Here is a 24,399-nt window from a genome sequence, read left to right as displayed (position 1 = left end):
TATTTTATAATCTCGAATTTCGGGAGAAAAATTTTGAATGGGTAATTTCACTTTTTAATTGCGGATTGGGAGATAAGCTCGAAGAAGTAGATAATCTAATTATGTGCGAATCTATAATTAAGTTAGAAAAAATAGATAATCTGGTTATATGAGAGCCTATTATAAATAGTTTTCTGCTTATTCTTACTGCCGGCCTTCACCTGCTTGAAACCCTGGCTTATAATACGTTCACATATGCATTTTAATCACCTATAAATCCACCAAATTAATTTACCCGTTCACATAGGGCAGATTACCTGCAAAATTGACAATCAACTGTCAATACTGCTTTGAGAGGTTTTTCTTCATAGAAATTATTTTGCTGGAATATTTCGGTGTTTTTGGTTTCTTTAAATATTATTAACGCTATGAAGAAAATACAAGGAGAAGGAATAGCTAATTTAATTGGCTGCTAATAGTAAACAATTCGAGGAAATCCGTATGCGACGTTTACTATGGTTGCAAAAATTTATGGCAGCAACGCGCATGGGATATTCTATGTTACATTTCATAATTAGTAATAAGAGGACTAAACGTTTTTGGATACACGCTTTTCTCCGTAAAATGAATCCATAATTAATAATATTTAACAAAAATGTTATTAGAATTATGTTAACAGACCTGTTTTCTTTGCCGGCATTCATTTCATTTAGTTTTTATTTTGATATTTCTCCTTACATTCGTAATAATAATTATCGATAACACAGAAATCACAGGGTTGTATGTCAAAAAGTATTGTTATTATCTAGGATTATTTTATAATCTCAGATTTTGGGAGAGAAATTTTGTATGGGAAATCGCGCGTTTTAAATTACGGATTTTGAGTTAAGCGCGAAAAAGTAGTTCATCTATTTATATGTGAACGTATTATTACTTGATTAATTGACTTAAAGCAGAACGCAAGCAAGATGTTCAAGCAAATAAAGACAGTAATCAGTTTGCGAGATTTACGTAGTTTGTGGGATATTTAAGGATTTATATAAATGCCTTTAACATAAGTTACAAGTTATAAACGTTTGTCATTGTAGATGTAGAATTAGGTAAAGACACACAAAGGACTTGAGAACCACTGCACTAAATTACTTGAGGTTTGTATCTGCAACCCTGTATTGCAAAAAGTATGGAAAATTCCCGTAGAACCGTGACAGCTGATTGCTCTCTCACCACACAGTGTTGCCAGACAGCACATTTCGAAATCAATTACAAAATAAACTTAGAAAAATTTTAATTTTTATTAAAATAACTTAAAACTAATGTTAATTATAGATAAATGGACTATTTGGATTTTGGCTTTGGTTTATTAAATAATGAAAAATTTAAACTTATAACGAGGATGTGTGAAAAATGGTGTGAGCAAAAATAGCAATGGCAACATTGTGTAGATACAACCAAACACAAACACACTCACAGGGGACTGAGTTTACGTCGGTGAGTGTGCACAGCATTCAGTCTATTTGTTAAAAGTTTTTGATTAGTGCGTCTGCTTAAAATTTCCGGCAGAATTCGCATAAGTATTTGTGTTTCTGAATCAAATAGAAGATATGGAGGGGCTTTTAGGACGCAGCCAATTTCTAGGCGAAGCAGTAAACCTTTTCACAGATGAAAAAACTGCGAATGCACGCAGCAAGGTAAGCTAGTATGGCTAAAAAGGAATTTTGTCGAAAGTTTAGTTTTTTATCTCAGGTAATCGAATGGCTAAATGAGGTGCCCACCGCTGAATCTATGACCAAATGCGATTTGTTGGTTAAGGTGCAGGAAACTATTCTGGGCTCATGTGTGGAGCTGTTGGAAGAATTTTCGGAACATATACTCTCGCTAGCGCATGATGCAAATGCAGATGTCCGAAAGCAAGTCGTGTGCTTCATTGAGCAAATATGGTGAGTTTTCTGGTGCCTAAAGTTAAACAAAAATTAGATTGAGAATGTTTCTTTCAGTAAAGTCAAGGTGGAGTTGTTACCACAAGTGATAAGCGTTATTTCAATGCTTCTACGCGACCGGTCGCCTCAAGTGATTAAGCGCGTCATACAAGCATGCGGCAGCATATATAAAAATGGCCTACAGTGGATTTGTGCCACAGGAGAAATATCGGACAGCGCTGAACAAGCTTGGAGTGTACTAAGTTTGGTAAAGGCTCAAATCTTGGATCTAATTGACAACGAGAACGATGGCATTCGTACCAATGCCATTAAATTTCTGGAAGGCGTTGTAGTGCTGCAAAGCTATCCAGATGAAGACAGTCAAAAGAAAGATAATGATTTTTCGCTCGAAGATGTACCTATAAATTTTAGATTAGTGAAACGGCAGAAGTTGGAGGAGGAAGCGCTTAATATTTTCGATATTTTGTTGAAATTTCACGCGGCTACACACATTTCTTCTGTGAATCTTATCACTTGCACTGGCAGTCTTTGTACAATAGCAAAATTGCGTCCAAGTCTTATGGGCCCTGTTGTGGATGCCTTTAAGCAACTCAATTCAAATCTACCCCCTACGCTCACAGATTCGCAGGCTAGTTCCGTACGTAAAAGTTTGAAAATGCAATTAATGGCGTTGCTTAAAAATCGTGGATCATACGAATATCAGGCATCGATACGTCACATGTTGTTAGATTTGGGTGCATCACAGGGTGAAATACAGCGCGCGGTACCGAAGATGGATAAGCAGGAGCAAACGCGACGACAAAAACGCATATTAGAGGGCGCCACAAGTAGTCTTAATAAGAAAATGCGTCTTGATTCCATAAATAGGCAACAGGAGCGCAGAGCTAAATCAGGTGTAGACGATGAAATTGCAAAAGAGATTGAGATGGAAGTTGACGAAGAAGAGTTAGAGAAACAGCGTCAGCGCTGCCTGCGTGTAAATGAAAAGTTCTTGGCTGAACAATTGCGAGCTACTGATGTGGTAGTCAATTTAGTAGTTGAGTTTTTACCAAAGTTGCCCGACGAAGTGCCAGATCATTTCTTAAATGAATATGCACCCATTCGCGATATGTCCATACAGCAGCAAGTAACAAAGATAGCAAAATTTCTCGGCGAGCAGATGACAACGCAAAAAGTTGGGCCAGGTGCCGCAGCCTTTAGCAAGGAGATTCCACTGCGACCACGACGGATGGAAACCATGGACACCAAAGAAAGGTAATGACCTACAAAATAACGATTATGAATATTTTCCAGTAAATATACTTTTATTTTAAGTGAACAACCAATTGACGAAGATCAAATGAGAAAAGACGAAGCAACGAAGAAATTGCGTGAAAACATGGAGCGTGTGAAAGGAGAACAAGAGCTGATAGAGCGTATGAAGTTGCGCGCCAAGACACTCAAGTTACAAGAGGTAACCAAACAATTTTCACGTCCAGTTAAAGAGAAGTTTCTTTTGGAGGCTGTAAAGCACGTTTTACAATCGGAACGGCAGTGCATTGTGGGCGGAGTGTCTGCAAAGCGCCGTAAAATACTAACTGTTATGGCTGCAACATTTCCTGACAAAGTGCGCTACTTCATTTTCGATTTTATTATGCTCGATGTGAGACAGCGCATTGATTTGGCCTTTTCGTGGTTATATGAAGAGTATTGTCTACTGCAGGGTTTCACACGACACTCCTACGTAAAGTCGGAAAATCGACCCGACTATGCTTACAACGAGCTCTTGAGCCAACTGATTAGAGGAGTGCGCGAAACATGCGAATTGAAGGATAAAATTATATTAATGCGCCGTATCTTTCTGGAAGCACCATTGCTGCCGGACGATGCGCTTAATCAGCTTGTGGAAATGTGCTTCTCCGAGGAGTTTGTTAATCCTGGAATGGATTTGTTAAAAGATTTGGCTGTTATGCGGCCACCGCGAAAGAATAAACTGATAAGAGTGCTTCTAATGTTTTCCGTACATGAACGTACCGATTTGCGAGAGCGAGCACTGGATCATATCGTTACTCTGTATCACATACACAAAGTGTTGCCGAATCGAATTGAAGAATTCGCTTTGGAATGGGCCTCGCATCTGGAGAAAGAAGTGCCACCTCCCGGCATTTTCACAGAAGAGTATGGGCGACCAGAGACCGAAGCGGGCTGGAAAGAGGAGACGGTCAAGACGTGCATGACACCGATGCTGACACTATTACCTTATAAGCCAAAAAGTGAGTGGAGATTTGACGATGTGATTTCAATTTTTTATGTACTGTGGCTACGCACTGAATTGATTTATAAATGAATTAAGTAATTGAAAGTTTACTGATTACCAACTAGTTGTTGATAATGCATCATTTATTTATTTGGTATTAATCTTGATTCGGGCGTCTTATTTGTTTAATGATTCCTCCTTTATTTCAGCTTTCCTTGATAAACTTTGCAATATTTACACTCACACTGGAGCCGACTTGAAACGAACTATACTACGCTCCATCGATCCAACAATAAAGAAAATGGGCGCCGAAGATCCCACATTGCTTAAATTTATAGAAGACTGCCCCAAAGGCACCGAAACGCTCGTCATACGCATTATTCATCTGCTTACCGAGCGTGTGGCCACCCCCAATCCAGAATTGGTACAACGTGTACGTGAGCTCTATGCGAATAAAATCAGAGACGTTCGTGTGTTAATACCTGTACTCAGCGGTCTCTCGCGCCAGGAAGTTTTGAATTCTCTACCAAAGCTGCTGAAACTAAATCAAATCGTCGTTAAGGAGGTGTTCAATCGCTTGCTTGGCATTGGCGCTGAATTCGCTAATCAAACGATGGCTGCCACACCTACTGATATACTCGTCGCTTTACATACCATGGATACGAATGTTTGCGATTTAAAAGCTGTAGTTAAAGCTACTTCAATATGTTTGGCTGAGAAAGACGTTTTCACACAAGAAGTGCTAATTGGTGTATTGCAGCAGCTGGTCGAAGTAGTACCCATACCTACACTACTCATGCGTACCATAATCCAAAGTATAACACTTTATCCACGCTTAACGAATTTCGTACTAAATCTGCTGCAGCGCCTCATATTGAAGCAAGTATGGCGGCAAAAAGTGATTTGGGAAGGTTTTCTCAAATGCTGTCAACGCTTAAAGCCGCAGTCACTGCCTGTATTGTTGCATTTACCAAATCAGCAACTTGTAGGTGCTTTGGAGCAGTGCCCCGATTTAAGGCAACCATTGTTTGAATATGCGCAGAGTATTCAGGAAGAACCAATGAGCGGCATAACACCTCAATTGCTGGATATAATTTCTGGCAAGACAGTCGACGTATTTATAACGGTGAGTGTTGGCTGGAATTACATGATTTCAGTATTTTTCTATATAAAAAAGTGTAACTTGTAAACTGAACAAGAGTATAAAATTCAAATGTAATATAATCATTTGAATTTTAGGACATTCTCCACTATAATCAGAATTTTTATTTAAATTTAGAACATAGACTCAAATCGCAATTTGAATTCGTGTTCATGTTCACTTTGCGAATTCCTACAAGTAAAAATGTATCCAGTAAAAACATGAAACTTTCCCTCAAAAAGAAATGTCGTTTTGCTCTATCTATAATTTAAATCTTAAAAAGTTGCTTACGCATGCAAAAGAATTTCTCATCCGAATTCACAATTTGTTTGCGTTTAGTTTCAAGTTAAGTCTGATTATTAGTTTTTCTTATTTATCTCATTTTATTCTAGGATGAGAGTGGCGGTTACATTAGCGTAGATCAAATTAAAAAGGAAATTGAAGACCCATCAGAAATTGGTGTTATTGCAACGATACCTATTGCACCGGTTCCAGCGCCAGTTCCAGCTCCTATCCCTACACTTGGCGGCATTGGTACACCTATTCTCTCCACTACTGCACAACCGCTGCCACCAGGCGAAGATTAGACACCATAATATGCATAAATACACATATATTTATATTATTGCGTTTTTTTTTTAATTAGAAGTTTCTAAACGTCTTATATAAATATTTAGAACCGCTTATAACTTGTTTCAACTGTAACAATTCTTAACTCCTTAATAAAAGTGTTTGGTCTTTCACATTGACACCTCGGCTACCATCTTCTCACTTTTCAAACCGGCCAAAATGTTTAAGGCAGTTATACGTGACATTTCCATGCGCGTATTTACATCAGCGCTGCCAATGTGTGGTAATATGACAACGTTTTCCAATTTAAGTAGTGGATCATCCAGCGGTAGCGGCTCCGGCGTAGTTACGTCTAAACCTGCGGCCAGTATGCGGCGTTCTTTTAGTGCAGCATATAACGCAAGCTGATCCACCACGCCCCCGCGTGCAGTGTTGATGAAAATCGCATTTGGTTTCATTTTACCGAATGCAGCCGCGTTAAAAATTTCTTTGGTCTCTGGTGTGAACGCGCAACATACAACTATAAAATCAGATTCGCATAACATTTCGTCGAACCTAACGCGTTGTGCATTTACTTCGGCCGCTTTAGCTACTCGTTCAGTGCGCGTTGTGTATGTCAGCAAGCTGGGTTTGAATGGTACTAAACGCGCCGCAATCTCCTGACCGATGCGTCCGAATCCGTATAGACCTACCCGCGCGCCTTTAAGCCCCTGACCACACATCCAGTTGGGCGCCCACGATTTCCAGCCGCCATTATAGACTTCTTTGTTGGCTTCGAACAAACGTCGACTGGTGGCTAGCAATAGGGCTACAGTTAACTCTGCTGTTGCGTCAGTAAGCACATCTGGTGTATAGCCGACGCGTATGCCGCGTTTTTTGCACTCACCCAAATCGATATGCTCATAACCCACCGATATCGTGGCTATACACTTCAACTGTGGGCCAGCACTTTCAATGACTTCTGCATCTATTTTATCAGTTAAAGCACAGTAGATTGCGTCCTTGCCAACCACTTGGCGCAGTAGTTCTTGGCGTGGCACCGGTAGCGGTTGTGACCAATTGCTAACGTTACACCTGTTAACAATTTATTATATTGTTATTATTATTTATAGGGTAACAATTTATTATATTTTGCTAATATTTTATGTAGAATTTTACTTACTCCGCCTTCAACAATTCTAAGCCTACTGGCGCAACATCGGGACGTGTAACATACACACTTTTGCGTTCACTAGCCATATTAGAGTATTGCAACGAACTTGGCACCAATTTGTGTATTTGTGAAGGTCCGGAGATTAAGAATGTAGGCGATAACGTACACAGCAAATGCACAGAACGGTTGCTGGAACGTGTCAATAATGGAATTAGTATCATTTCAGCAGTTGCGGTTTATTTTTGTTGCTGTCGACTTCAACAGCTGTTGGACGAATCAGCTGTGCGTCAGTTTGGTTTTTCAAATCAACTAAAAAAGTTAAGAAACAAAGTAAACCAAATAGTGCAGTTAGTCAGAGAGCTTAGCGCCTATCCATGCTAGTTGACACACCTACATGTCGAACTGGAGAACCAAGTTCATCAACTTAAAATTGTTTCATAGACAAGATCCATAGGCATACAAATCAAGGGCAGTAGGAAAACTTTTATAAATTGAGTTCTTCATTTTTGCACGAATTTTGCATTTGCGAGTAACTGCACTATTACGGAACGCGACTGGGTTGTTGAGTTATTATTTACATAGTGTATGGTCCTCGTGTTAAAGCGGATTTCCTAAAATTAAATATTAAAATTATTAACATACATATGATGCCAACATGCACATGTACTTATAATTGATTCCATTAATAATATAAATAAATAAATAAAATACGAGGAATAATGCCCAAGTGACAGTTACATAGAACCGACTGCCGCGCGAACGGGTATGTATGCAGATAGGATTAGGAAGCTCTGTCACGTTTTTACGACGTGACTAGTGATCCCTTTATATCTCATGGCTGATTTATTTATAAAAGTTACGGCGCTGACAAAACAGCTGTTTTCTCAGCTTGCAACAACAAAATTGCATATCAAAACATTTTACTTCCTCATGCAGTTCAAACAATATTTTCTTTATATTAGAAGTAATGAAAAAGACGTTGAGTATTTTTGCTAGAGTTTGTCAAACGCATATAACGGATAAAAGGAATTTGACTAGAACTTTCAGTATAAACATAGCAAGGCATATGACGTCAGTGAATCATACAGCAGAAACTTCAGAAAAACCATCACTCCATTCATCTGCATCGCAGCCAATTTTGAAACAGCTTGGGGTTCCATCTAAAATGCGCTCCAATCCTGCTTTTAAAAAAATAGATACTAGTGAATTCCAAAGCATTCTCACAGATGAACTGCGAGCATTGATCGACATTTTCAAGCGGTATAATTATGAGCTACGCATTGCAGGCGGAGCAGTGCGCGATATTGTTATGGGAATAAAACCAAAAGACATCGATTTAGCTACTACAGCAACACCAGATCAGATGAAAGAAATGTTTACCAAAGAAGAGGTGCGCATGATTAACGCGAAGGGTGAGAAACATGGCACGATAACACCTCGCATAAACAATAAGGAGAATTTCGAGGTGACCACATTACGTATTGATGTACGCACCGATGGCCGACATGCTGAAGTAAGTGATGCATATTTAATTGAAGAGTATATGCATATATTTCGTTTTTTATATTATCTTATTATTCAGGTACAATTTACAACTGACTGGCAGTTTGATGCGAATAGGCGCGATCTTACTATAAATTCCATGTTTCTCGGCTTTGATGGCACACTATACGACTACTTTTATGGTTATGATGATTTGCAACAACGGCGCGTCGTATTTGTTGGCGATGCAGATGTGCGCATTAAAGAAGATTATTTGCGTATTTTACGTTACTTTCGCTTCTATGGTCGTATAGCACGCGAACCCTCTAAACATGATGTTGAAACTTTAAAAGCTATCCGTGAAAATGTTGATGGCTTGGCGCGCATTAGCGGCGAGCGTATATGGGCGGAATTGCAAAAGATTGTGATAGGAAATTTCGGTTGCGAGTTGGTACAAGAAATGATTGCATGTGGTTTTGCGCCCTATTGCGGGTTGCCAGCTGAGCCTAACATTGATGAGTTTAAACGGCTCTACTCTGATTTGGCAAATTATTCTTCCGCTCAATTACCGATATTATATATGTGTGCATTACTGCATACGCCTGAGGATGCTATGCAGTTGCATCAGCGACTCAAATTGTCAGCACATGAACGTGATTTGGCGCTATTCATCACACAGAATCGGCAAAAGGTAATTACGGAAACAAATGATATGTACATATAATATAATATTTGCTTATTAAATTCTATAGGTGGGAGTGGATTTTATTACGCTGCGTGATTATCAACGACTTTGCTTGCAACCGTATGCTAAACGTGAGTTTGTTGAAGAGTTGCTGAAATATACAAACCAGACAGACCGTTACAAGAATCTAAAGGCATGGCAAACACCACGCTTTCCACTCAGTGGCAGCATGCTCAAGGAACGCGGCTTACCAGCAGACAAACGTATGGGTGCCATCATGACAATGCTCCGCTCAATATGGATCGAAAGTAATTTTTCAACAAGTGGTGAAGAATTGTTAGGGCAACACCTACCAAAAGTGCTAGAAAAGATAGAATCCCCGCCTAATACGCCGAACAAGAAACGTAAATCGCAATAAACTTGAAATTGAAATAATGCCATTACTGAAAACAATATATTTTATGAAGATTTATCTACTACAAATTAGTCGTTAGTCTGTGGAAATTGGATTTCAAATCAACTTTTTTTTATCTATCATCGAAATATTTGTACTGCTTATAATTTTTTCTAAGCAAATATAATATTTATCATTCATGCCTATTAAACTCAAATATTATAGTTATAGTAACATTATCACAGTAACTGGTGAGATGACCGTTATTTTTTATGAAATAACTGTATTGGCCGTTTAAAGCCCTCCTCACAGTTTTCAGGTACACCCATCAATTCGACGCCTTCAAAACCCACTTCTGCAGAAAGTAGATAGTCAGTGAAATGTTTGGGAAAGAACGTCATTGCCTTATAATGAGCATTTATGGTATCCTGAAAAATAGTATTCCATGTAGATTTTTAAAGTTCATTTTATCTTTCACATTACTCACATTCATTTTCTTCCGACGCCCATAGTTATCGTAAGGTTGCGCTTCTAGTACAAGTTTGCCGCCACTTCGAAGTTGCAAGTACATGCGCCGAAATGCTTGTTTCAAGCCTGCATCTCCAAAATTCAAATGTATCCACTTTGTTATCGACAGGCAGAGTATCACGTCAAATTGTTCATGTTCAATTTCAAGCAAAACATCATCTCGCAGCACATAGTTGCCATGCACAAAGCTTACATTGTAGGGAAACTTATGTAAACGACGTGCCTCATTTTCTAAAGGTAGCGCTTTCTTTTGCCGTACTAACGTTTTGTTCGCCTGACTGATAAGCGAGCGATCTATGTCTAAGCCAACAATGCTTTTAACCGCAAGTCGCTTTGCCACTTCCATAGTTATAAGTCCGCTATTACAACCAATATCAATTACTCTTTTGTCTTGGAAAAGCTCTGAACGTGACATGAACATTTCCAGACGTATATCACGACATTCGCGGCCCTTATTTCGATACCCATAATACTGATTATAGTTGCCGTAAATAAATTTCTCTTTTGCTTGCTTTTGTGGAGAACCGCTCGGGGAAACAGTGTTTAATTGCAACCGTTTCTTGGGACTTTGATGAGCGAATGACTTGGTTGGTTGTACTTTTGTTCCCGCCTCGCAATCACGCACGTTTGTCAACGTTTTACTGCAACCACTTCCAGCTGTTACTGCGTTTCTTTCAGGGGCGCTCTGCTCAGTCTGTAATTTTGATTTTTTGACTTCACTTCCATTATCATCGATGTCATTCGTAAGTTTTCTCTTTTTGGCAATTTTTTGTGCCTCGAAATGGTTTATTTGTGTAACTTCGAAAGATATATCCATTTAATGAATTGGTTGAAATAAACATGTTTTTAAATAACCTCTTCTTTTTGTACTGATCGTTCACAATAGATGCACGAAAGCAAAAGAGTGTTGCATTTCAATGTTTTTACAGCTATACTCAGTACAAATAGCGGAACGTTTAAAACTACTACAGAAATTGCAATCAATGGATTCAATAGCTTTTCTGGAATTACTAAAATATTAGGCGACATTTGGAGATTGCCTTAAATCGATTATTTTATACAGCAAGGTAGAAAACAATGAATGAATGAATTCGCCTTGTTTCTTTCTGTTCTGACAGTTACATAGAGACGGCGAAGGGAAAAAAAAAAACAAATCCGCTGATTTTCCGATACCACTTTCAATAGATTCAGCTGCAAAATAACATTCGAACTCGCTTATAGCGAAAAATTATCCCTTATCGGGAGATTTATAATTTTTGCAAATGGTGTCGCATGTCAAACATATTAGACACTTGTGAATAATTAGGCAGCTGCAGTATACAAACGTACAAGCAATATAATTCTAAAGAAAGATTTTCATCACTCAAAATAGTTTTTATTTTATATATTATATATATTTTTTATATTATATTTTATTTATTAAAAAAGTTATTCAAAAACAAGTTGATTAATTTTGCGTCACCTTGTAGTTATTCCCACAGCTTCAGTGCCATCTGCCAAAATATGTCGCCTATTTGTGACATGTGCGTACGAAAAACTAAAGCAAAGAAGCAACAATGAAAAATCTTTGATAAATATATTTATTATATACAATATATTGCTTTGTTTTTCAGCGGTTTGATTTTTTTTTTAAATTCTCGAGTACTTTCGAGAGCCGCATTCACAAGGATTTCGTTTTTTTACTTTGCAACACCAGGCGTAATTTCACAGTATACAAAATATAGAAGGTGGCGCCTTCAAAACACTATTACTTTATTTTTCGCGATTTTGACAGGCGATGACGTCATTGCTGCGAGTAAACATTTCTTTTCTAAAATATTAAACACTTTGTTTAATAGGATTTAAATCATGCACGATTTATTGAAGATCACGTCACTTTGCGACCGTTATTTGTAAACAAACAGCAGCTGATAGCTGTGACGACATTCGTAGCTTACATTTTTACTTTTTGTGTCCTGTTGAAGGTTGAGCAAAAATTGAAAAAAATACGCAATAAAGTGCTTTAAATTAATAAAAGATATTCACCAAATATTATTTAGTGTTCTTTAGTTCATTTAAATAATGCCAAAGCCTTTCCGGTTTAAAATAAAGTGAGCCTCTGTGAAAATTGTCATGCAAATAAGGGAGATTCCCACATTCAATAAATAGTTAACAAGCCATCTAAAACATCGCTATTAATAGTAATAAAAAAGCAGTAGTAGTAATGAAGTTGAAGTTGTAGCAGGAAATATAAAAAAGTTATGGTAGTAATAGAGGTAGAGATTGATTGGAGTTAAAGAATGAGAAATTATTTGAGTACATTCAGCAATATTCGGCAAAACAACGAAGAAATTCATTTCTGAAGTGCAAGTTCTTTTTTATACATTTAATTTTTAGAGGTGTATTATCCAAAGGCGGACAGAAAACACAAAGTTTTGACGTTTAGTCACCAGAAAACTATATTTCATCGGGATTAAGTTTAGAGAACGGCAAGATCGGCAGGTAATGGCAAACCTCCGACTGTATTTCTGCCATGAAAAAGCTCCTCATAAAAATATTGCCTTTCGGAGTCGGCTTGAAACTGCAGGTCCCTCTATTTGTGGAACAACGTCAAGACGCACACCACAAATCGAAGGAGGAGCTCGGCCAAACACCCAAAAAGGGTGTACGCGCCAATTATACATATATTTATATATAATATTTTAGGCTTGATAGCTAAGTGCAAACCGCCGGCATATGGCTTAACCGATTAACATATCATATCTTAGCATGTGACTTGACATCACATCATCAGTAATTACATCAACTGTTTTAAGTCCCATTAAAGCAAATACTATAGAAACAATTTGCAAAAGTATCTAAGTTAAAAAATGTGCAATAATATCACACCGTGCGATGAAAATAAACTTTTTTGTTATCCAGGAAAAAGAAATACAGAAATCGGTACACTTTACAGTTTTTCTTTAATAAAGGCGAAAATGCAAGTCAGGCCGCTGAAATTGTGAATTTGTGTTTATGGTGCCGATTTTTTAACAGGTAATTACGTCGTCGATTCCGTTCAGGTATTTTTGATGTTAAAGGAAATGTCGAGAAAATCACAGAAATAATCGAAGTTGACCGGAATGTTAGTAAACGTAGCGTCGCCCAGGAGCTAAAGATCGATCATAAGCAGTTTTAAATTATTTACGCAAAATAACAAATAAAAATAATGGACTTCTTTTTCCCAAAACTAATATACATATATAAAATTGTCCTTGTAACCTTTATCGGGTGTTGGGCCGAGCTCCTCCTCCTTGACATTTTTCCACAAATGGAAAATTTTATGCCATATCCAAACGGCAGTTGGTTTTTATGCCAAAAAAATTCTTGGCGGCTTGCCATTGTCTGCCAAAAAGCGACTGCTATTAGAAAAAAAATGTAATCATTGGGTGTATCGTGGATTTCAAAGGACATTATTTTACCACATTTGTCCTGGCGAAACGTAGAGAACGATTTTTCTTAATAGCTGGATGTATCCTCTTTCGTTTGATATCCATACTAATGTCATAAAACCAGTATACATAAGTGTTCCGAACATCTTTCGAAAACTTAATCCATTGAAACTAAATCCCTTTAAAAAATTAAATTGACAAGGAGTTGAAGAACTGAGTATGCAGAATTACTATATGAAATAGTTTCATGTTCATATGAAATTATTCTTTGATAACTTTTACTGTCGTCCGGTAATACATGTACGTACATGTGCATGCTGATAGATTATTGAAAAAATTTACCGCAAGCAGTTATTTATGCACATTATCGAATTTTATTAACGCTTGAAAAAAATGTTATGCAAATTTCCCACAATTCTGCCACACCTTCTCTAAAAGGTTACACTACCTTTCTTTCGGCATGGCACACGCGAGCAGAGTAATCCCGTTAAACGATAAAAAAATATGCAAATCACCGTTACCGTCGGCGTAAAAAAATGCGAGTATGGAGGCTGATTTTTACATCTAAGGCGATCAAACGCATTCGCAACCAATTCATTTAATCGATCGAGAAATTTTGGATTTAGGGGTTTTTCAATTTGTTTCACTCCTTTGGTATATATAGGTATCTATACATATAGGTATACAGTTACATATGGATACTTATGTATGAATGTGTGTTTATCTCGCTTCTTATGGTTTTATGTTGTTATAAATCAAATAACAAGGGCGGCATTCAGGCGAATGCATACAGTACGGGGGAGTTCGCAAATCTCCAGGCGCATTAAACTACGAATATTCGGCTCATGTGTGAAGTTCGTCTTGTTGTCATCAACGAATGCCTCCGCATCAACTCCAGAATATTCAGGCCAAATACCATCAGTACCGACACACTGTGGATATTAACGAACGAGGAACCCATCCTTAGGCAAATCAAACGCAGAAAATGGCTATGGATAGGTCACACATTGAGAAAACCACCAGATAGCATAACGAGAATGGTTCTGGACTGCAACCCACAAGGGAGCAGAGGTCGCGGTCGACCAAAAAACACTTGGAGAAAGTCGATGCTGCGCGAACTAGCAGATGCCGATATCTTATGGGACGGTGCAAAAACAACAGCACAGAACCGTGTAAGATTGAAGAATCTTGTCGAGGCCCTATGCTCCCAAGAGGAGTGAACAAGGAAAAAAAATCAAATAACATACACAGTTATAACTGTACGATTTTACTTGTATAAGAATATTTGTTAAGACCATTATTGGACCATTGTGAGGTGGCAAGTGGACTGGGCAAATGGTCATTTCCAAAATTATTAAAATTCACTATAAAAATGGTGAAAATTTGGCAGAGACGGTTCGTAAAATTCGAACATTTTTGGGTCATCGTGAAGCATCTTGTCGGACCGCAATACAGAAATTGGTGAAAAAAGTCGAGCTGTTGGGACAAGTTAGTGATGTGAAGAATAAAACCCGTGCACGCCGCTCAAGAATAGCCGAAAATATTGCTGTTATAGCCGAAGGTGTGGAAGAAAACCCAGGTTTGCCCATTCCATTGCTGCTAGAGACTAGTAGCTTTTGACTGCGTCGAGAATGGTGACAGAAGGGCGCAACTACCTTTTCTATTTATTTATTTATACTTGCTATGTATGTGTCGTGAAAATAAGTTTGCACAATGTACCACGACTGCTCCACCATATCGGATCTACAACCTCTTCTCAGCAAGAGCGACTCTTTCCAAGAGTTCCCTTTCATCAGAAGTTGATTAGCGGCGCACCAGTGTGAGCTAACAAGCGCATTGAATCCACCTACTCACAGCTCGTCGCGCAGCTCAAGTAAAGCATGATAAGTGCGTCACGGCATCGTATCAAACTTTTCGAATAAGAGCGACTCTATCTATCAGCCACCGAGCCACAAGGCTTTTCTTTGGTCCTCCCCTTAGTCTCTCCTTTGCAAATTACTCTAATTATTTCTTTTGCCCTTCCAATATCTTGAGGCTCCTTTGCTTTTGTTATACCCTAATAGTTATTGAATCTTTTCATCGGAGGTATATTTATGACATGACCAAATCCATACCAGTAGCCGTATTTTTTATGAATTTCACAATTTACATTTAAAACTCGTAGTTCATTATTCTATCTATCTTCGGTAGCGTCAAGCCATAGAGTTTGGTTTGGAAGACGTATAGAGCAATATTTCGTTAGCCGAGAGAGAATTTTGCTTTTCAATTGCCTATCGAACCTAAATATAATATTATTTTTTGATTTTCGTTTGATCTTCAGGTTGGCTACGACGTGGATCTTGACTTGTTCTGTGTTTCAAGGAGGTATAGAATTTTGTCTGCTAGAACTATCGCTTTTACCTCTTTCTCTGAATTGGTAAAAGCTGCATTGATAGCCCTGATAGAAGCTAGCCATATTTTTTGTTATATGTGTGCAGTACCCATTACGCTTTCTAGCTGCAGATGGAAGACAGTCGCACGGATCGCTTTGCCTAAAACTCTGCTTGGATTCGAACGATTCGAAGAGGTTCTTTGCAATTTTGACAGAGCAGATAGGACGAGTATATTTACATAGCCATACGAGTATACTTGGTTAATAAAATTATTAAGAGAAATGTCTCGAAAAAGTGTATGAATTGAAAAAGAAAATAGTTTTATCACCGGTTTTTAGGTTTTCGAATAAGAAGTACCTTCATTTGCCTAGTTGGTTTTTTTTAATATAATGCCTTGGTGCATTTCTGAAAACAATTTTAGGTTAAATAGTTAGTTTCAACATTTTTTGCCAACGGTACAAAAATGAGTTTCGAATAAAGAGCTAATATTAAATTTTGTTTCAAAAAAGGTAAAACGTTTACCGAAACATTTGAATTGATGAAAAAAATGTATGGCGCTGATTGTCTATCTTGTGCCAGAGTTCATGACTGGTTTTCACGTTTCAGAGATGGTTGTGAGGATATAAATGACAATGAACGTCCCGTATGTCCCAATGCCGCATTTTCACTGATCATTTGGGCTTACGAAAGGTCTGTGCAGGTTTCATTCCGCACAAGTTAACTGACGACCAAAAATTGCTCAGAATTCAACATTCAAGAATTAACTCATTAAAGAGGCGAGAAAAAACGAAAACTTTCTTTAAAACATTGTAACTGGTGATGAGGGTCAAAGTGCCGAATGGAAGGCCGCAGACAACCACCACCCAAAAAATCGCATTTGGAGAAGTTAAAAATTAAGTCGATGCTTATTTGTTTTTACGATTCCAAGGGAGTTCGTTTGTGACTGATTTTTTGACTAGAAATCGCATTTTAATCATCCATCACTTACCGTATTCGGCAGATATGGCTCAATGTGACTCTACCTATTTGGAAAATTGCATTTGACCATGAAAGGAAAACGTTTTTTATCCGTAGAGGCCATTCAAAAGGCTTATACCGACATCCGGTCAATGAGCTGAAACACTCTTTCGAAAAGCTTTTAGATCGCGCAAAACAGTGTATCGAGGAAAGAGGGGACCATTTTGAATAAATCAATTCGAAGTTTGTAGGTCTTGTAGCTCCCTCCATTTGTGGAACAACATCAAGACTCACGAAGCTACAAATAGGAAGAAGAGCTTGGGCAAAAACCTAACAGAAGTGCACGGGCCAATTATTTATTTTTTTTTAGAATTGTTGAAAGAAATTCCAAAATCTGTAGAAAGTTTCAGGGGTTTGTCCTTTATCTGGGCTCATACTTGTGACTTTTTATTTCCAAACTTAAAAAATGGCTGTGGAGAAGAATCTATTTTGAAGACTTTTTCGAAATCTTTCATTTTAGACGGTTTGAAAGAGTGGGGAAAAGTGAAAAAAGCTAAAACGAAATAATGTTGAGTAATAATAAAAATTTATTAAAAATATTTTTTTTTTCTATATTTTTCTGAGGACTTGTTGAAGGACCCTCGCGCATGTGTATATATGCATGTATGTATGTAAGTAATGCAAACAATTCCACGCGTAACCGTTAAATAGCACAGACAAGGTAAACAATGAGAGGATTCCATGTTCGAAGGGTGGAACAATACATAATCCGCCAGTTGAGCGGTCAGTCGAGTGGTCAGTATTGGCTTTGGCCATTTTTTTTTCCTAGGCACGCGAAAGGGTTGTTCGTAATCGCTAATTTCTATTTATAAGATCGTGTTGGTGTAAATTTTTGGCACGCGCCAGTGATAGTATTGGGATAACGGCTTGGAATTTGATATACCTATTTTTTTGCAAATGCTTGCAAAATGCAAACAAAAGAGAAAACTCGTTTCAACGATTAACATACAAAATTACTAAAAAGCAGTGGAATTAATTATATTTTTTAAACCACCCTTAGTACAGTATTTCTTGAAAGTATTTAAGGGTAAAAAGAAAATTTTAAGCAATAATTTCGAGCTCACCTGTAGTAGATCAGCGTTTTTTTTTTCTCAAGATTCATCCACCAAAAATATTTTACCTAACTTCAAACAAATCGTGAATAGATTTACTCCAAATCTTACACTTTGCAAAATCCTTTTTTAAAGAGATGTAGGAGTACATTGTCTGCCCCAGTAAAAATGAAATCGAAGATTGGATAGCCCGTAATTAAAATTCCAGCTCGGCAGAATATGTTCGAAAGTTGGAACTATAGGAAGGAAAGTTTAGTAGTTTTTAGTTTTTTTACACGGTTTAGAAATAAAATATTTTTAATTTTTTTACGCGATTTTATTCCATTTAGGACGATTTAAAAATTTTTGCGCTTACATTTTTTTTGTCAAATTTAATTTTTGCGAAATATGTTCATATTACAAATTTAGGGGGACTCCCCCTTTGTACATACAAGCAAATTTATTGGTCAGAGCAATTGAAATGTGTTAATATTTTGTGAATTATCAATGCAATCAGATTTTTGGTAAAGGAATTATTTATTGGCAAATTTGTTTTTCCAACGTTACATTAAATTTAACGCATTAAGATAAAAGGTAAGCCAAACCCTATTTTATGTTTATTCAGTTATTTATATTTTTTAATTTTGTTAAATATTTTATGTATCCCTAAAAGAAAATGTCAAATACAAAACTAAAACGTAAAGCAATTTCTTTGGAAACCAAAATTGAAATTTTAGATTGCCTTCGAAATGGAGAAGGCTCAATAGCAAGCCACAATAAGAACTATAAAAAAAGAAATTTCAATTAGACCGTAGACGGAAACTATATCAAACAGCAAGCATTAAGGTTTTATAAAATGATAAAAGACGAACCACCGCCTACATTCATACAATCAACTCATGAGAAAAGCTACGTATTTTCTGCAAGCACAGGATGGTTAACGGCATTTCTCCAAAGGCTTGCGCTTCATAAAATAAAAATCAAGGGCGAGATTGCTTCTGGAGATCAGAAGCCGCCAAAGAGTATCCACTAAAACTTAAAAAAAATATTAGCCGATGGTGCATACAGTCCAGATCAGGTTTTTAATGCCGACGAAACTGATCTTTTTTGGAAAAAAAAATGCCGAGAAGAACATATGTGGCCAAATCGCAAAAAAGCGCTGGTGGTTTTAAAGTTGAAAAATATCAAGTTACATTTTTATTTTGCAGTAACGCTTCTGGAGATCGGATGTTAAAGCCCCTGCTTATCAATCGTGCACTTAAGCCTCGAGCAATGAAAGGTATCGATTTTGGTACATTGCCGGTTCATTGGATGGTCAATAAAAAGCATGGGTGACAACTACAGAAAATACTTAAATAAAAAAGGCTACTAGAAAATATATAAATAAATAAAAAATAGTTTAAAAAAACTAAAAAACAAAAATTAAGATACAAATAGAATAATTCAAATTAGAGTTAAAAGCGTGGGATGCATTTTGCTTCACTTTCATAACCTTCTGTGAATAGGTAGTTGCCAATATAATGATTGTAATATTTACTATATCAAACATCCCACGCTTTTAACTCTAATTTGAATTATTCTATTTGTATCTTAATTTTTGTTATAATTCTGTTCTGAGGTAGTTGACTATGACTGATCGTTCGATTTGCTATTACTTCATGATAGGTCTCTTTGTCATTAAAATTTATTTTATACTTTTTAGTTCGATTGGCAATAAAAGCGAGTTTTTTAGTTTTTTAAACTATTTTTTATTTTCTACTTTTTAGTTCGATTAGTAAAAAAGCGTGTTTTTTAGCTTTTTTTTTAAACTATTTTTTATTATGAATGAAAATTATTGTTATCATTGCAGTCAGTGAATTAATGATTCGATATATTCGTGTTATATTTAATTCCCTTCTTATCGACTGTGAGTCTAAAGCTATGCAGTTATCGGCCGTGATAAAGAAGTAATCGGGATGAAGAACTTATTTCGTGGAGGGAGCCTGAGCTACCCCACTCCATTGGCCAGTTTTTTTCGATTTTCGTGGCGTGGTGCACTATGAATTCCTTCCACCTGGCCAAACTGTTAATAAGGAATATTATTTGAGCGTTATGCGTCGTTTACGTGAAGCAATTCATCTAAAAAGACCAGAATTATGGGCCAACAACTCTTGGTTTTTGCATCACGATAATGCACCGTCTCACACTGCACTCGTTCTTCGTGACCATTTCGCCAAAAATTCCACGCATATCGTTCCGCAGACACCGTATTCGCCTGATTTGGCTCCGTGTGACTTCTGGCTATTCCCAAAACTCAAGAGACCACTCCGGGGAACGCGCTCCGAGTCGATTGAGGAGATAAAAGCTGAATCGAAGAAGGTGCTGATGGCTATACCGGAAATGGACTATTTGGCATGTTTCGGGGATTGGAAAAATCGTTGGCATAAGTGTATTTCATCGAGAGGGGATTGTTTTGAAGGGGATGAAATTGATTTACAAGAATAAATAAAGATTTTTCATTTTACAACCAAATTCACCTTACTTTTTGCCCACAGGTAAAAAAAGAAAATATTAATCCTGGCAATCCAAATAAGGATAATGGAAAACTTTTATCAATTTATTGCATTGTCATCGGTCCTTGATAGGTGTGCAAAATTCCAAGTCGATCAGATTTTTGGAAGCCAGTGAAAATTAAGCTCAAAGATTCCGTTACATACATACATACATACATACAACCCGACCTAATAAAAGTGTGTTAAAAAGGCTTAGAGTTTAAAGTTCTTCTGTTGGAAGAGAATACACCCGGGCATTCTCAGTTGGAACACGAAAATGTGCAAGTTTTGTTCCTGCCATCGAATACCACATCCCTAATACAACCACTGGACCAAGGAATTATCGCAACATTTAAAACTTACTACATCAAAAGAACATTCCAGTACATTTTGGACACTTTGGATCAGGATAAAACTCTTACAGTAATTGATGCTTGGAAAAAGTTTTCTATTAAAGATTGCGTTAAACATGCTGCTTTAGCATTGCCAGATTTACGACCATCAGCCTTAAACGGATGTTGGATAGCAGTTTGACCAGAATGTGTAAAAAGTAAAAATCCTGTGGATCCAAATACAAAAGAATACCCCAATATAACTGATTTGGCACACGCAGTTGGTGGGGAGGGTTCTGATGACTTGGTATTCGATGACATTGATGAACTGATGATTGATAAAGTTCTTAGCGAAAAAATATTAGATTTTGCCTCACAGAATGCTGATTCTATAGAAAGCAGTGATAGTGAAGAACCTGTAAAATTAACTGCAAATTTAATTCAAGAAGGACTTCAACTTGCAAATAAATTAGGACACCATTTCATCACAAATGATCTCAATGTCGAAAGAGCTGCACAATTCCAACGTAAGCTGAATTCTTGTATGGCTCGTTACAAAGAATTATACAAAGAGGTAGCAGAATTGGCGAACAACGGCTCATAACAGAGTTCATTGTTAAAAATGTAGATGCTGAACGAGCAAGCGAAAGTCCAGTTGAAAATTATTCCAGCGATGATAGTGATTGTATACGCGTTCGAAACAAATGAATGCGAGTAACTGATGATAACAGCAATAAAATTTATGTTTCTGTATTTATGATTATCACTTATTTTTTTATATTTTTTTACCTTAAAAATTGAATAACTAACATAGCTATTTAAGATAATTATTTTTAGTTCTTGAACTTGCCATAAATTTCATTCATTTTAGTTTTAAGATTAGAGTGCATATCTTTTTTATCTTTAATAACTATGCTTGTAAAAATAAATATTTTATATGTGATTTGATTAAATAACCATGAATACTTGTTCTTAAAAATTCCTTGTTTTTCACTAATTTTAATAGGTTTTAGAGATTAGGAACCAATCACCTATTTTTGCATACGATAAATGTCTTTTTTTACATGGTATTTTCTGGAACCAATCTACCGTGTAAAAACAGAATTAGGTGTAATCAGTGGTGATTTCAACAAAGGTTAGCAGTCGGTCGCTTACGTAGTGTCAAAGATTACGCTGATATACAGATTCTCTATAGCCATCAAGCTCAAATTGTCATACTTAAAAAGAGTTTTAGTATTCAAGTATTTAGGAGATACCTACACCGCATGGGCAAGGTAAGCGATTCCAGGTGTATATACTGCGAAGCGCCGAGCGATGACGCTGAATACACGTTTTTTAGTTGTAACATATGGCTCGCGGAAAGAGATGCTCTGAGGAAGTAGATTGGCGACATCGCGCTGAGCTATATTACATAATCAGCAAAATGCTCGAACGCGAGGATAGCTGGAACGCGGTAAAGAGTTACATCGAAGATGCACTACGGAAAAAAGATATACCTCGAGACAGTGAAGTCAGTCGAGACAAAGCGAAGCCTCACAGACAGAGACACAAGAAGATGAGCCTATAGCATGAAAGCTGGGTAAAAATGCGATGAACCCAGACGTGGGTGAATAGAATTGGTTTTAACATTGAATATAAGCCTAATTTGACTCCTATTCCAAATCATACTACCAGCTCTTCCTGACATAACAGTGGTACTTATAAATAGTGTTTTTTAATCTTTCAAGTGAAGAAGAGTCAGAAGAGATCAAGCCAGGAGGTATAAACATGGAGTAGCAAACATAGATAAATATGAAGTAATCGTAGTCGGGTCTGAAAGAGTGGAAGTCTACGCAATAGAAAGAAGGGCAAGAAAAGCATATCTACTTTGACTAATAGCCAGACAGCAATCAAGGTTTTCAACTTTTGCCAGATTCCATGAAAAGTGGTGCTGGAACGCTTTATAAGCTTCGGAGGCCAGAACAACCAGGTTCGTATCCTAAACATTCCAAGGCATATAGGAATTACCGGGAGGGAAATGGAAGATAAATTAGCCAGGAATTGGACGACCTCCCCATTTATAGGCTTGGAGCCATTTTATGGTGTAGGAAAAGGTAACTTTTTGCCTCTGATTCAGGAAGTAGATGAAAGACAAAGAAGTTCGTACTGGGACAATCTATCGGACTTATCGAAATCAAAATCAATCAATCAAAGGTAGCTTTAGTCTAAACCGATTTAAAGATTGTATGGAATTAAATAAGAATAATTTTAGAACCTGGGAATATACTTCAATGGAAATTACAGGTTCTGTAGGTAGGAAGATGCAAAGCGGGACAAACATCTCAGTACACATATTTTCTCAGAGGGTGAATTAAAACTCAATAAAATAGGACAAGTGCTAAAATTTATTGAGAAAGTTGAGCTCAGAGCCCATGAAGGATGCAGAACTGATCTTTCAAGTCGCAGTGCTAAAACCCTTCCTTGATAGCTCCAGATCTCTCAAATCACTATTTAAGAGAGGATAAGGTTACATGTAAATAACTGCCCTCAGTGTAGCGCCAATTTTTCAAACATTTTTTCTCTCCGTGCATTCACTGCACAAATTTAAGCTTCCGATTTAATAAATGCAACAACATCACAAAAGAAAAAAAATAAACAGAAAAGGTGGAAATTAAAAACCAGTTTTGTGCTGCCGGACTTTAACAGACCTTCCTACGAGTATACCATCTAACTATGCATTAGCGAAGGAACAAAGGCAAGCAAAAACCAAAATAGGCACAAAATAATAAAAGTGAAAAAATAATAAAGCTTGGATGTTGACGTGACGCGGTCCAGATTAAAATTTTGATTTGGTCACCGAATGAATAAATGAAGCGTTGCGCCTGCGTAACTTCCGCTGCTTCCGCTACCTTGCAGATATTTTGCTCCACTACTGCGGCTGTGTGTACGTTTGTGCCTCTGCCATGGGCAATGATTGCAATTTTCCCGACAATAATGATAAACCACCCAGGGGTTTGGATAAATGGACGGCTGGAAATATGGATGGTCGAAATGATGCTTCTAAATGAAGCGGGCTGTGCAGTCCAGCGCAAAAGGGTTGAACCCAAAAGCACCTTTTCTTGTTTTTCGTTTGGGTTCTATGTAGTTGTTGCGTTGTAAATTTGCATGCATTAAGGACAAGCACAGTTGGCCTGGACGCTGCCTCTCAAATTGTTACAACTTTTTGTGTATGTACTCTTGCTATACACATTAGTTTTTGTTATTGTGATTGCTCTTGCAGGGTTGCGTTATTCTAAGGTCAACTTCGCACATTTTCAAATGCAGCTCGAAATTATTCTGAACTTTGGTCATAGCATTTGTTTTAGTTGCTGTCACGGGCGGCGTTGTTGTTATCCGTGATATCATTGTTGCTGTTGTTGTTGTTGCAACATCCGCGTATGGTTGGTTAGTTGCTGGGTTGCTCTGCTTGTTGGTTTGGTAAGTGAGTGAGTGACTGGTTTGTTGGTTGAATGATTTGCTAGGTGATTAGGTCATTCTAAGATTGCCTTTCACACACACATACATGTGTACACACACGCTTACTAACATGTCAGTGAAATAGAGAAATTAACCCTCATATGTC

General features: G+C 37.3%; 4 protein-coding genes across 4 annotated transcripts; 2 read left to right on the top strand and 2 right to left on the bottom strand.

Annotated features, from left to right (window-relative positions):
• Window positions 1-1,454: 1,454 nt before the first annotated feature.
• On the top strand, window positions 1,455-6,049 carry LOC128871662 (symplekin). The gene is made up of 6 exons (XM_054113601.1): window positions 1,455-1,667; window positions 1,723-1,916; window positions 1,974-3,170; window positions 3,231-4,168; window positions 4,362-5,278; window positions 5,686-6,049. Exons 1-6 carry the CDS (start codon window positions 1,581-1,583, stop codon window positions 5,878-5,880), a joined length of 3,528 nt encoding a protein of 1,175 aa, XP_053969576.1. The 5' UTR covers window positions 1,455-1,580; the 3' UTR covers window positions 5,881-6,049.
• Window positions 5,890-7,307, bottom strand: LOC128871664 (glyoxylate reductase/hydroxypyruvate reductase). The gene is made up of 2 exons (XM_054113603.1): window positions 7,026-7,307; window positions 5,890-6,937 (listed from the first exon to the last, which is right to left on the bottom strand). The coding sequence occupies exons 1-2, from the start codon at window positions 7,235-7,237 to the stop codon at window positions 6,034-6,036; spliced, it is 1,116 nt and encodes a 371-aa protein (XP_053969578.1). The 5' UTR covers window positions 7,238-7,307; the 3' UTR covers window positions 5,890-6,033.
• Window positions 7,308-7,876: 569 nt separating this feature from the next.
• Window positions 7,877-9,666, top strand: LOC128871663 (CCA tRNA nucleotidyltransferase 1, mitochondrial). Its single transcript, XM_054113602.1, has 3 exons — window positions 7,877-8,529; window positions 8,599-9,189; window positions 9,251-9,666. Exons 1-3 carry the CDS (start codon window positions 7,984-7,986, stop codon window positions 9,599-9,601), a joined length of 1,488 nt encoding a protein of 495 aa, XP_053969577.1. The 5' UTR covers window positions 7,877-7,983; the 3' UTR covers window positions 9,602-9,666.
• Window positions 9,610-10,992, bottom strand: LOC128871665 (probable RNA methyltransferase CG1239). Its single transcript, XM_054113604.1, has 2 exons — window positions 10,065-10,992; window positions 9,610-10,005 (listed from the first exon to the last, which is right to left on the bottom strand). The coding sequence occupies exons 1-2, from the start codon at window positions 10,920-10,922 to the stop codon at window positions 9,841-9,843; spliced, it is 1,023 nt and encodes a 340-aa protein (XP_053969579.1). The 5' UTR covers window positions 10,923-10,992; the 3' UTR covers window positions 9,610-9,840.
• Window positions 10,993-24,399: the final 13,407 nt, after the last annotated feature.

Source organism: Anastrepha ludens, chromosome 2, assembly GCF_028408465.1.
Source record: "Anastrepha ludens isolate Willacy chromosome 2, idAnaLude1.1, whole genome shotgun sequence".
NCBI lineage: Eukaryota > Metazoa > Arthropoda > Insecta > Diptera > Tephritidae > Anastrepha > Anastrepha ludens.
Note: the sequence above shows the minus strand (reverse complement) of the source record. Positions and strands in the feature narration are given on the sequence as shown.